At 39.3% G+C, this 14,856-nt stretch overlaps 1 protein-coding gene across 2 annotated transcripts in view; it reads right to left on the bottom strand.

The window, feature by feature from the left end:
* Positions 1-11,078: 11,078 nt before the first annotated feature.
* The window catches only part of LOC136876418 (protein LZIC), a 195,782-nt gene continuing 192,004 nt past the window's right edge, over positions 11,079-14,856 (bottom strand). For both annotated transcript variants that reach the window (XM_067150377.2, XM_067150378.2), the window contains exon 5: positions 11,079-11,278. In XM_067150377.2, the coding sequence (XP_067006478.1) occupies positions 11,217-11,278 (62 nt within the window). In that variant the 3' untranslated portion in view covers positions 11,079-11,216. The remainder of the gene's footprint in view (positions 11,279-14,856) is intronic.

Below are 14,856 nucleotides of genomic sequence, written 5' to 3' on the forward strand. Positions count from 1 at the left end.
GTAAATATATTTACTGGCTTCTTATATTTGTTATTTCGACAGAAATTTAATGATGATGATTTTCTCAGAACAAACATGGAGTGTACGCGCAGTCGTTTTCAATACGATCTCAGTACGATCCGCGTTTACATGGAACTCAATTCGAACCGAGTACGATACGATCCCAGATTTTACCGTATCGACCTTGAGACTCAATCCGAACTGAGTCCCCGTTTACATTGCGTTTTCAATACGGGAAGTGTAGCCTACTCAGCAGTGGCGTATCCTGGAATCTCCACTGAGGCATGCAACTAGTAACCATGCAGTTAACACAATGCATTAAGTGAACTCGAGCCAAAAAGTTTTATTGTAAGTTTCTGGATTGAACGTGCGTACACAATTCTTGTTTTCTGTTTTTAAATTTACGAGGGTCCGCCTATGTGATATAGTGGTTAGTATGATTAGCTGCTACCCCCGGAGGTTAGATTCCCGGCTCTGCCACGAAATTTGAAAAGTAGTACGAGGGTTGGAACGGGGTACACTCAGCCTCGGGAGGTCAAATGAGTAGAGGTGGGTTCGATTCCCACCTCAGCCATTCTCGAAGTGGTTTTCCGTGGTTTCCCACTTCTCCTCTAGGCAAATGCCGGGATGGTACCTAACTTCAGGCCACGGCCGCTTCCTTCCCTCTTCCTTGTCTATCCCTTCCAATCTTCCCATCCCCCGCAAGGCCCCTGTTCAGCATAGCAGGTGAGGCAGCCTGGACGAGGTACTGGTCATCCTCCCCAGTTGTATCCTCCGACTCAGAGTCTGAAGCTCCAGGACACTGCCCTTGAGGCGGTAGAGGTGGGATCCCTCGCTGAGTCCGAGGGAAAAGCCAACCCTGGAGGGTAAGCAGATTAAGAAGAAGAAGAAATTTACGAGGGAAGGTAGAGGTCTCCCGGCTTAACTATTTGAATCTTTTCATCAAACGAACGGCCAGTAAATGGCTTTTCAAACTGATTTACAATTAAAACCGTTTTAAACTCATCCATCGTTAACCCATATGCATCCACCCGCCCTTTGCTCTGACATTGCTAGGAATCCTTACAGTTATGAATATCATTGGTTCCGTTTTGAAGTGGGATTACAATAAAATTAAATTCTTTCAAGGTCCACCTATTCAATACAATGACGTTTTATTGTGATTTAATCACATGTCAAATAGTCAAATGGTACTAGTTTCGGCATCTATGTGCCATCAGCCTTGAGTACAAATTAAAACAAGATAAGCTTATATATTCCTAAAACATCTAAAACACATTTTAACTCATTATAAAATAACATACAATTAATGTGGTGATACATGAAATACGATAAAATTATGATACAATTGGTGTGATATAAAATTCTTAAAATTCCGGCTGTTCGTTACATAATTCAGTCTGTGTGCATCCGGGATAAGTGAATTTTTGCAGTTGTATGCTGTCTATGTGAATGACATTTGTTCCTTTAGATATTAGGTGGTTCCAGGGAAGTTTACTTTGATCATATAAGATCGTGATGTAATTAGAGATGAATTCCCACTTCAATTTGAACCTGAAGGAGAAATAGCCAAGTTAGACATTGGAAGCAATGTGTGGAAGTTACTAGAAACATTAGAATCGTTGAATGATGATTGACTCACCTTCAGTAGCATGTAAACGTGTTGTTACACAGACGGAGCCGGACGAAGTGTGTGGGCACGGTAAAGGAGGCGAGGGGAAGGAAGGAGGCGGAGCTCTTGTGGGGGAATGGAACTAAGGCGGGGCGGAAGGATGGGGTAGTGGGGGTAATTGACGGGAGTGTGTATTCCGGATTACTTGGAAAATCGAACTGTTTTTTCGATAGTTTGGTATTTTTAAGCCAATCGATTAAAAGATCGAAAAGAATATTGGGTTTCTCGTAAATCTCATTTAAATTGTAATTGGGGTTAAAATATTGGTCGCAGTTGATGTAACAACTTTCAATTATATTCATTATGGGTCCCTTGTTTACTGCTTGAAGAACTTCCATATCTTGTTCAATGTCGGTAAATTTGTGATTAATGTCGTGCATATGTATACCCATGGCGGAGAACTTATTGTGTCTAATCGCGTTGACGTGTTCCGAATATCTAATCATAAAGTTGCGTCCTGTTTGACCTATGTAGGAGCTGTTGCATTCATTGCATTTTAGTCTATATATTCCAGATTTGGAGTATATACTGGGGGTATTGATTGATGCAGAGTTGTGTAAAATATCGGAGGTTATATTGTTAGTTTTGAATAAAATTCTTACATTGTGTTTTCGGAAAAGGTTGGTGATTTCTTAAGAATCCTAAACTTTGTGTTAAAAAATAATTATTTTACTTTTAATGATAAAATTTACCATCAGGATGGTCTGGCTATGGGAGGCATCTTAGCCGACATATACTTAGATTTCTTAGAACATCATAAAATTTCAACAAATATAAAAGACCTAAGCCTTTGGCTCAGATACGTTGATGACACATTTGTAATTATTGACAAAGAGCTCAACAACAGCGACAATATTTTAACTTTCCTAAACAACCTAGACAAAAATATAAAATTGACCAAGGAAGATGAAATCAATAAATCCTTAAAATTCCTAGATATCACAGTAACACGTAATAATGATAATTTTGACTTCCAAATTTATAGAAAACCAACCCACACCGCAGTAACAATGAAAAATACTTCATTACATCCAAAATCCCATAACTAGCTACCTTCCATAGTTTAATTTACAGAGCCTTAAAAATCCTTCTATCACCTACAAACCTAAAAAATGAACTCAATTATATAAAAGATTTGGCAAAAATTAATGGATATAAACCAGGAACTATTAATAATTTAATAAACAAAATAAAACTCAAATTAATAACTAACCCCATCCCTTACAGACCGAAAAAATCTAATTTTTTTACTTTTACTTACAACAATCCAGACATTTACCAAATTTTGAACCCCCTAAAAAACGAAAACACTTGCATAGCCCTTAGAACAAATAACACCAACCAAATATTATTTTTCAATCACAACACTGTCATTTCAAATAATAACACTTACTCAGGTTCAGGCATTTACAAACTCTCTTGCACACAATGTGGCGCCTCGTACCTTGGACAAACTGGCCACAGCTTTCAAACAAGATACTTAGAACATTATAATGTGTCCAAACACAACAAAATTCAGCTATGAGCTCTCATATGGAAGAAGCAGGTCATCATTTCACTACTATAGATCAAGACCTCACTATCATTAAAAAAGTAGGTAAAGGAAAATTAATGAACGAATTAGAAAAATTAGACCAATATTACAACAAAAATTCAAACCTTAACGATATTATTGAAGTTAAAAACCCATTATACGAAATTTTTCCAAAATTGTTGCAATCGATAAACTATAAACATAATAACTTAATAAACAATCTAAAATTATCTTCTTCCAAGACCCATCCCACTTTAGGAGGCACAGCTCCCTCCCCTTCCGCCCCCACGGGCCAACCACATCCAATGACACTTAAACTTAACGCCCCTCCCAACCCATCCCCACCTCCGCACCCTCCCCCACCAATCTCACATCGGTACAACACTAGAAGCACAAATATTTCTCATTCAAATGCTTCCATGGCAACTCATTAGCATTACAATAGTTAACAAGATAAAATAGAAGTTCAAATGCTACCATGGCAACTATTTAACATTACAACAGTTAAAAGATAAATTAATTTCACACACTACATATTTTCTTCAACTCACATCACAAAATTTCTGTCAACGGGGTAAGTAATTATCACACATATCCTTTTCTTTTTTCTCTCCTCCTTTAATATTATTCCTTAACATTTCATTCTTCTCTTATTTCAGACATAACACCTCAAGCTCTACACAACCTCATAGTTTCCTTTTGACTTTTAATACAAGAAGCTACAACCACATCTACCAGCTAATTTTATTATAAATATAATTACGTTTTCCGACGAATACCTGTCATTGCTCCTAAGCACTTGAACAACTTACTACCACAAAGAGTGACTTTTATTCCTAATTTATTAAGCTATCATAAGCTACTTTTGCCATCTCCAAAATAAGGCACCATATTTTACCAAATTTCATTTCAGCTCAGCAATTTTATCTACCAGCTAACCTGTCTTCGCTCCTAAGCACTTGAACAACTTACTACCACAAAGAGTGACTTTTATTCCTAATTTATTAAGCTATTATAAGCTACTTATGCCATCTCCAGAATAAGGCACCATATTTTACCATTTTTTAATTCAGCGCAGCAATTTTACGTATTATTTTTAAACTTCTAACTAACCACTTGTTACCACATTTTAAAAAAACAAGACATTCGCAAAAATCTATACAAATTGTACCTCTTACTTGAGTATAAAAACAATCAGGATCCTGATCTATCTTTCTTTTAGGTTTGAGAATTTTAGGCTGATGATGCCCTCAACATGGGTGAAACATGTCCCTGTATGTAATATCTTAAGAACTATATCTTAAATTTAAATAAAAAAACACTTATGTATTGAACAGGTGGAATTTTTAATCTAATATTATTATTTGATTTTAAGTACATTTACTATTGTAATGGATCTAGTAATGAAATCTATTAAAAAGGAAAGAACATGGAGATATCAAAGCCTTCACATTTGCAGATGATGTTGCGATCTGGAGTGACTCAGAAGAGGAATTGGGAGAGAGAATACAAAGCTGGAATGAGGAGTTTAAGAAATATGGTTTAAACATCAGCAAGACTAAGACGGTGGTGATGAAAGTGTATGGGGAAGGAACAGAACCAATAGTCATGTTAAATGAAGCTCAACTGGACAGCGTGCCAGTTTTCAAATACTTGGGTAGCGTTATATCAAATGACAACCTAGCAAAACATGAGGTGAACAATCGAATCAATAAGGCAACACAATTTTACCACCAGGTAAGACACCTCCTGTGGGATGAGCAAATACCCATGAAAACAAAAATGACATTGTACAAGTCCTATTATACACCAATTCTTACATACAGTCTCGAAACCACAACACTGACCAATAGAGATAATTCCAAACTTCAGGCAGCTGAAATGAAGTTCCTACGCACTATGATCCAGAAAACCAGGAAAGACAAGATTAGGAATAAGAAAATTAGAGAAGAAGTAGGAATAGATGATTCTCTCCTCAATAAGATTCAGATATCAAGACTGAAGTGGTTTGGTCACATGAAGAGGATGCCAGTAAACTGAACTGCAAGGAAGGAATTTGACAGAAAGGTAGAAGGAAGACGACCCGTGGGAAGGCCACGAAGGAAATGGATAGATTTAGTTAAGAGCTATGTACTGCTGAGAGGTCATGATTGGGACAAGTTGGTGGAAGAAGAATGGTACAAGGACAGGATGAGATGGAGGAGGCTCATATACCACACCCGGGAAACTGGAGATGGTTTAGGATGATGATGATGATGATGATGATGATGATGAAGTGGTATGTTGCGAGCTGTCAGCGGAGAGATGGCGTGGAATGACATTAGTAGACGAATAAGTTTGAATGGCGTTTATAAAAGTAGGAAAGATCACAATATGAAGATAAAGTTAGAATTCAAGAGAACAAATTGGGGCAAATATTCATTTATAGGAAGGGGAGTTAGGGATTGGAATAACTTACCAAGGGAGACGTTCAATAAATTTCCAATTTCTTTGAAATCATTTAGGAAAAGGCTAGGACAACAACAGATAGGGAATCTGCCACCTGGGCGACTGCCCTAAATGCAGATCAGTATTGACTGATTGATTGATTGAGGATTAATTCGGATGTCATGACCAGCTTGACAGTAAATGGAAAGGAAATCGAGCGAGCTGAATCCTTCCTCTACCTTGGAAGTATAGTTACAACGGATGGGGGAGCAGAGGAAGATGTTCAAAGCTGTATCCGGAAGGCAAATGGTGCGTTTGTCCAGCTCTATATCGTGTGGAATAGAAACATTTCCAGGAAGACTAAGCTTCGCCTCTTCAACAACAATGTAAAGTCGACTCTTCTATACGGCTGTGAAACATGGGAAGTTACAAAATAGATCAATAACCAGCTACAGGTGTTCATAAATAGATGTCTGCGTCGCATAACAAATGTGAGGTGACCAGACATAATCTCTAATGAAGATCTTTGGACCATGACCAATCAGCAGCCGATTGACATCCAGATCAAGGAGGAGGAAATGGCGCTGGATCGGCCACACATTAAGGAAGCCGGATGGAGATGTTGAGAAGGCGGTGTTGGACTGGAACCCTCAAGGCACCAGAAAGCGTGGTCGGCCAAAGAAGACCTGGAAGAGGACGATCGAAAAGGAAATCGCAGAGGTTGACAAGATCTGGAGCGAAGTGAAGAGAATGGCCAGGAACCGTACTGTGTGGAGAAATTTTGCAAAGGCCCTATGCTCCAGAGGGAGCAACAGGAAATAATTCAAGTAAGTCAAGTAAGTAATAAACACTAACGATAAATGAGAATGGATATATTTCATATATTCACCTTCTTCATACTTATAAAGCAGTATTTACTACGTCGCTAGCACATCCGTTGCACACCACTACTGAAACTGCATGTGAGCACACATTCAGTACCGTTTCTTTGTCCTCCGCTCGCCCTCCGAAACACCGACTGGTTTCTAAGCAACAGTTTGCTACAGGAGAATACCGGATGGAGCGCTGCACTCGCATTACCAATTGCAATCATATGAGCAACTGCTCCATTCCCAGCTCCAAATCGAACAATGACTGCATGCAATGACATTACTAAGGATGAAGATCCCATACATCAGAATGTTAATGGAAGTGTTAGTCGCTTAACAACCTGCTAAGTACGGAATGTACTGCGGGTTACGCTAAGCCTTCACCCGCAATTATTGGAGTGATCATTTAATGATTTGATTATATGATTGCTCACAGTTGGCAGAACTTGGAGACCTATCAATGTCTCGATTCATCGGCAAGTAATTCCGGAGAGAATAAAATAAAAATGAAGCAAATCGGCCCAGTAAGAACGGACGGACGGATTTTGCCAAAGCTGTTTTTAGTCAACTCTTTTAATAAACAGACTATTAGTAATAATAAAGCTCTGTCTCATTCACAACCATTATTTTCCCCTTTAGGTTGGGGCGGTAGAATAACATCCTCGGTATCCCCTCCGTGTCGTAAGAGGTGGCCCTAGGTTCTTAAATTATTTAAGAAAAGAGGTAACAATTTATAGGCAATTTGCCACCTAGGCATCTGCCCTAAATGCATATCAGTGGTGATTTATTGATTGAGAGAGCGAGGGAGCAACTGAGCATGGATTGGCGACCTCGGGGCCCTTAGGTGAATCCAGGCATTGCATCCATTCATTTCAGCCAGGCCCCTTACTTCCACGTATCATAATTGACCTTCCTTAGTCAACTCCTGTATTTTCTGACCCCAACTCTATTAGATTTACAAGGCCAAGGCAGTCTTTCATTTTCACACCCTTTGTGCCCCTTGCTTTCTTTGAGTGATACTTCATTTTTCCAAGAGTCGGACACCTTCCATTTTTTCCCTCTTATTAGTATTAATAGAGTATGGTGCCCAGTTGTACTTCCTCTTAAAACAGTAATCAACACTACTATATTTTCCTTTCTTGTTTTCAATCCATATTGATTTGTATTGTCCATTTACCCATTTTCTTGGCTGAAGAAAGAACCACTACCACATATCAACATCATCAACATTGCCACCTCTAGCGATCTGGAGTCGTTTTGAAGTAACTTAGTGACAGAATTTCGAAGATAGCAACTTCTGAATTTAGAAAAAATTCTGGAGCATTTTAATTTATGACTTGATAAATTTGGTGAGCCAAGAAGTCAACACTAGCATTGCGCTTTGTGTAATCACTTGATGCATTATACATAGAGGATGATTTCCAAGTTGTACTTCCTCTTAAAACAATAATCACACCTCCACCACCCACAATATGTTAATCTATTCATTTTAAATAATGGCATCTGAGTGCATGGCTGGCATGACTCATTCATACATCTGGAGTATGAGTTCGTATTATTTTCGGAAGGCTTATCAGAGACCGAACCTCTCCACCCCACACACTTCTTGTAAGGGAATGGAGATGGGTACTTTTAATTTCCCTGTGATGAGACTGATGACAGCATTTAGATTACTTTTCATTTTATTATTTCGAAAGCATTCACTATTCAAATGCCTTATTCATTCAAATGGAGTTTTGAATGAACAATCAAAAAAATAATCGAATGACCAAGAAATATAACAGGTTATAAACTTTTAAAATAATATAAACATTTATTATTGTAAAAGTAACCACAATTTAATCTAATGGAATAAATAACTGAATAAAATGAAATAATCAAATAAGCGATTATTTTGTATTTGATTATCCGATTACTAGCGACATGGTGTGGGGAGCCATTGGGCATGACTTCAGGTCACAGCTGGTAGTGATTGAGGGAACTCTGATGGCACAACAGTACGTCACGGACATCCTACGTCCCTATGCAATAGTATCATGGTGCCACTTTTCAACAGGACAATGCTCGTTCACACACAGCACGTCTCTATGAACTGTCTACGTGATGTTAAGGTACTCCTGTGGCCCGCAAGATTCCTAGATCTGTCCACGATAGAACACGTGTGGGACCAATATGGGCGTCAACTCTGTTCCAGTGTCAGTATCCAGGATATCAAGGACCAGTCACAACAAGTGTGAGCCAGCTTGCCACAGGAGAGGATACAATGGCTTACGACACCCTTCCCTACCAAATTAGTGCATACGTCCAGGACAGAGAGGGTGCTTTGTCGTACTGGTAAGTGGGCTCGTACTGCCAGGTTCTTTGCAAATTTTTCTCAATTTTGTAATCACTGAAATAGCATCACATACCCTCTCAACATATGAAGTTTCATTTCGTTTCCTCCCCCCATTCCAGGTGCTTCAATTTTTGGTCAGGCAGGGTATTTTATGAATATTAGAAATTTCACAGATATTTACTCTGGTATTACATAAAAATCCGGGCTCTAGTTATTAGTTACATAAAACTTTGTTATTTACAATCAACCTAATCAATACTTGTTTTAATCGTGACAAGTTACAATTGGTCAGTACATATTTCTGCTTGTTTCAAGCCATCATTAGCTGACAAATAATTGATGGTAGAATAAACTAAAAGACATACATTCAAGCATTTGAACCTTCATGAGTATCCTTATAATTAATGTCTCTTGAAAAAATGGAATGTCATGTTAAAACCAATGCACATAAAAATAGTTGACCCTTTTTAAGAATTCTTAAAAATATCTATTAAAAAAGTGTCATGTTAAAAACACTGTACATGAATTTGATGATCCGTCACCTGACCTTTATCCCACTGAGCATATCTAGCAAGCTACCGAGAGGGATGTGCTCCCCCTGGTTACTGCCTCGACCAATATCCATGTATTATGGGAGGACATGCAATGGTCATGAATCAGTATGGCTCCCCAACGCTTCCAGTGACTTGTGGAATCCATGCCACACTACATTGCTGACGTCATCAAGGTGAAAAATAAAGTGTGTATATTGTGTGCGCAGGTGTACACGCTGCTGCTGCTCCATTCCACTAGCCAGGTATCCATAATTCAATCGCTCCATCAGTGGTGTGTGTACTTATTGTTCTTCCAGCTTTTTATCTTTTTTGACAATGTATTCATATACACTTGTTTGCCCTATTTCCATTACTTATACTCAATCTGTTTGGTTTTGGTGATGCCATCATTGGCTTTTAGAGTTATTTGAAGTGAATTAAGCAGTAATTTTATCTTAAGTCACCTGGGAAAGTATTCCTAGTTCACAGTGTTGTAAGAGTAGTCCTTTATCTGATGAGAGAAGTATTAATTAACAAATGTTAACAGAACCAGCACAAACTATTTAAAGTGCTGTCGTCTTCTAATTGATTCTACAACATCAGTTCAGCAGTAAGCCCGAAGAGAAATTGAATTTTCAAGTTCGATATAATTTCAGGTTTGTGAATGACTTTACTAAAATGTAGAACAAAGAATAAATGTATTCATTAATTCATATCTTTTCAAAATAGGTCACATAAAATATTAAGTAACTATATTACTAATTTAAGGAAGACTGAACAGAAGTTGGTACACGCACACTGCAAGTTGATAGATGGGTCCCATGATCATTATGGAAGCTCTGTAGGAAAGCAGGTGAGAATTGAATAAGTGCCGACTTTTGAAGTGGGTTTACAGTAATGTCCCCCCTCTCCCTGAAGCATCGAGTTAAGTTCGAATTATCTCCTCCTTCTTGATAATGACATCCCCTTTGCCAGACAGCAATCTGAAGTATTTCATATTATACAACAAAATTTGCACATTACCAGTTAGTTCTGTCATAAAACAGTCTTTGTAGCTTATTTCCCACTCAGCAGCAGTGTGGATTTTCTTGATGCATTCTTCCCCCTAAGATGGAATTTAATTTTCGCCTTCTGAACTTGAAGAGTTTCCAGTGTAGATGTGATCTACGTAGACCCCAATTCCCTACGATTTCCTATCAACACTGAAAACTCTTTACCTGACAGTAACTCTCCCACAGACACTCAATACTGCAAATACAATATTAACTAAGGTTTTATAATGGAGAAGGGTTCTTTCATTCACAATTAATTTTCAACGCTCACAGGTAGCAAAAGGAAGTGACGATCGAAGTATCGTTGCCAACTCACAAGCGCTGAAATGAGGAGGGTTGAGCAATAATGTTGGAAAGGATTCATTTTTCCTACTTTCCTTCTGCCCCGTAGAAATATTTTCGTGATATTGTCGCTTTTCCGTAATAATATTATAATATCCCCTTTGACCATAATGCCGTAATCATGAGGTGAAATCCGTAACAATTACGGATAATCTGTAATAGTTGACACCTCTAGAACTGTGTTTTGTACAGGTCATCTAGTTATCATGCTTCATTGACAGACAGTTATTATAATAGAAAGACAACGGGAATTCCTTGAAAAAGAGGAAGACTAGTTATCAATCTTAAAATAGGGTAAAAACATAACTGAAAAATAGAGTATGGCATGAGGATCTATTTTAATAATATCAAACAGAAAATATAGGCATTTAATGTATGTATAAAAGCATGATACAAGTATCTTTCCTCTTAGTCTTGACAGGAAAGGAGGTCCATGAATTGTTGCAAGCCTGTTATGATCGTGACATGGCCCTTACTTCTGACCCAGCCATGTCCAGAGCTTTCTGACCAGTCTCTGCAATGAGAAGTACATAAAACATTAGCAGTTCATAGAAAGAAGCTTCAATCAAGCATATGACAGCTACAATACTCTCATAACCTGCTAGCTAGCAGATTTACATATCCATAGGTTAAAAAACTGCAATGCCACATGGATAAAATAGTGAGGTGCATGAAAGGTTTAGGGCAAAAATATTTTTTTCATGAGTGTTAAAAACCGTAGGTATCTAAAAAAAAATATGTAACTTACAACAGAATGATTAGCGAGAGAGAGAGAGAGAGAGTGTGTTTTAAAATTTTACGAATAAAGACCCTACTTTTGGTGAATATATACAGTGGAACTTTGTTGGCGTATTCCTCATTAAGATGTTTTCTTGCTCAGTACAATATAAATCTATATAAAAGTACCTCACTTACCATGTCAACATTTTTCACTATAACAGCTTAGTAGATCAAATTTTCTCTAGCCCTGAAAATGTTCTTTGTCATCCCCTGTGAAAGGAATGTGATTTCCAACACAGATAAAGCCCCTACCACATGAGGCAGGTTAGGGGAAAGTTGCACGAAAATGCACTGAATTCCTGAACTTTACGGGGTAAATTACACCTTCAGGAAGCAAGCCGTCAGTATCAGGATAGTTCAATTTTGCTTGCTGGTTTTCAGTGATATTGCCGAATATTTGTTAAGAAGAAAGCCATACTTTCCGGTGTTGACTCAGTTAAAATTACCTTGAAAGCTTTTCAGTTTGTCAAACACACAAGTTCAATATAAATATTACACTGTAACATACCTGTAAAATAACACACTATTTGTGTTCGACAGATTGAAAAGCTTTTAAGTTACATTGCTGAATAACCCAGCAAGCCTCTTTGTGCTTATATTTTGCATTCCATTCAGAAGTTATAAATTAATTTTGTTGAGTGATACAGCATTACCAACTGATGAGCCCAACTTAGCACACTCGGGCAAAACACTGCCAACCAGGAATGAGTTAGGTGGGTCTGTTATCATCACGGGAGGAGCCAGCAATAACACGTCACTGTGAAGCGGGATCTGAGGATGTAACCCCTGCCAGTTTTTCACCAGAGTCGGGCATCGGAGTATGCCGCAGAAGATCCGTAACAGCGACACATACACGGCTAAGCAGACTGTAACACCGAGATCTACACACAGCTCCAAGTCTTCAGAGTCTTCAGCACCTCCCGCAGCAACTCAAGATCGTGCTACAGTCATCACCCCGGTGAGCACCTTCTCAAGGGGAACTCAAAGTTTCAATAACTTATACTTGTGTGACTTTTCTAGTATTGATCCTAAACTCGGTATGACCAAAGCCAATGTGGAAGTGTTAGTTAACGCAGAGCAAGTTACTCGTGAACCAGCGGAACATCGAACAACACCTAGATAATTCTTTCGGCAGCGACGGAGAACAGGGAGAGACGGACCAGGCGCCATCCGAAACCGAGGAGGACGATTGGTGGAAGTTGGTTCCAGCGACATATGACAAGGGACTTCCCAACCCTCGGACGCCAAGTTCTTGCAGACAGCGCAAGGCCTTGAAAAATTTGGTGGCTCTCACTCCCCAGGGTTGAGACCACCACAACGCTGCCACCACTCTCTGGGGGCTCAGCAACTGCCCGAACTTGGATGAAGAAACCAGCAAGTACTTCTTCAACAGAGCCAATCTGTTGTACCTAGCCATGTCCCAGGGATGGGTGGCGGTTCAAGTCAACTGGGCCACGGGCTACAGTGTTGTTATTCTGCCCGAGGGTTTTCAGTATCAGCCGGCCCCTCGCTCGGCAGCGGTCTCTTGCGTGGCACCTCCAGCTCAGCGAGGGCGAGAACGCGGACGCGGGGCAACTCGAAGAAGTGAACACCAGTTCACGAGCCGGACTACGGACCTCTTCCTGTAGACGCCGGCTCTGACAAACTCGCCTGGAGCCTTACCGCAGATCACTCACCGGTCTCCCGGACTCTATGAAACTATAGCCTTCTCAAATTTCTTTCTTGTATATATAACTGTTCCATAAATATTGTTTACTTTGCATTTGTGTATCTTTTAATCAGGGTATTTTGTATGTTTCTTGATCATTGTATATATTATTGCTGTTTGTTACGATCATTATTATTCTTGCACATTTCGTACTGCCTCTGTTCACTTCAACAATAAAAGCACAGAGGGATAATGCCCGTGCTGTTCCTAGTAGACGTAGTACCGCCCGACCTATGGGTCTGGAGCAGCTCGGGGTCTGTTAGTCATGGGAGGAGCCAGTCTAATAACGGACCAACTATATTGGTATTATAAAGTTATTCATTCGGGACAAATATTTCAGGTTTCCTATGGGAATGAACATCTATATCATGTGATGGCCAGGCACAACTCAGTTTTTGAAAATGAGACAAAGTCTTTCATAATGCATTGGCACTGCCAGTGGCTCCATGTAGGATACCCAGTGGCCTCCACGGTATGTACTAACTATACGTCTTGGTAGGTGTGCTATTTACCAACTGATGAGCCCAACTTAGCACACTGGGGTGGAACACTGCAACCAAGAATGAGTGAGCTGGAAAATTTATAATGTCCAATAAGGACCAGCTATATTACTCATTCAGAACAAATAGGTTACCTATGGGAATCAACATCTCTATCAGCGAAGGGTGGCGAATATTTGTCGCGTGATAGCCTGCCTATGGATAAGGAACAATCGTGTGTAGTTGACTACAGTGGTGTGTATTTGTTTTGCAGTAGGCCAGTTATGGATACTGAAAAAGTCGTGCAATAGCTTGCTAATGAAGACAAAATTAAAATCCAGAAAGTGGACAGGCATCCGCAACCTTTCAGAAGGGACGGGTGGTTTGAAACTTGCACCTTCGAGTTTCGACTCGTGTTGATCGATTTAAGTGTTGTTGCATTCAGGATGGCAGTCAATCAGTCTCTCGCACATGGCCAAGTTTAACCTCAAAGTAATTCATAGTCGAAGAGTGTGACCAGAAAACAATGTTTAATAATCCACTCATCCAAAATATAAGGCTTTAGCTAACATTTGTTTTTAAAAGATGATGATGATGATGATGATGATGCTTGTTGTTTAAAGGGGCCTAACATCTACGTGATTGGCCCCTAACGGTACGAAATGAGACAAATTGTTATGACAATTTAAAAATCCATAATCCTCCACTGACCAGAATTCGAAAACGTGAGGACGAAGAATGAATGGATGGATATGAAGTTAAAACAATCAGTGGATCTGACCCGCAATGCCCCACATACCCAGAAACTAGTGTTAAATAATAGTATTACTGACCAAGGGACTGCTACTAAAGCACAATCCTGAATCGAGGATGCTTCATGTCTAAAGGGGTACAAAATCCAGGTCATCGGCCCCTCATAATGGTACTTATCGCTAGGAAAGTAGAACCATGCTATTTGTCATGTTGCAGTACTAATCAAAAGTAGCGTAGACACGTGGTACTCCACACATTATGGTATTATTCACAGGTAATGTAACGTGCAAATGTAACACAGACCTATGGTGTTTCGCACATTACCGCGCTATTTACAGGCAATGCAAACCTATGGCGTTCCTCACATAAGTG

Source organism: Anabrus simplex, chromosome 6 (genome assembly GCF_040414725.1).
Source record: "Anabrus simplex isolate iqAnaSimp1 chromosome 6, ASM4041472v1, whole genome shotgun sequence".
NCBI classification, from domain to species: Eukaryota; Metazoa; Arthropoda; class Insecta; order Orthoptera; family Tettigoniidae; genus Anabrus; species Anabrus simplex.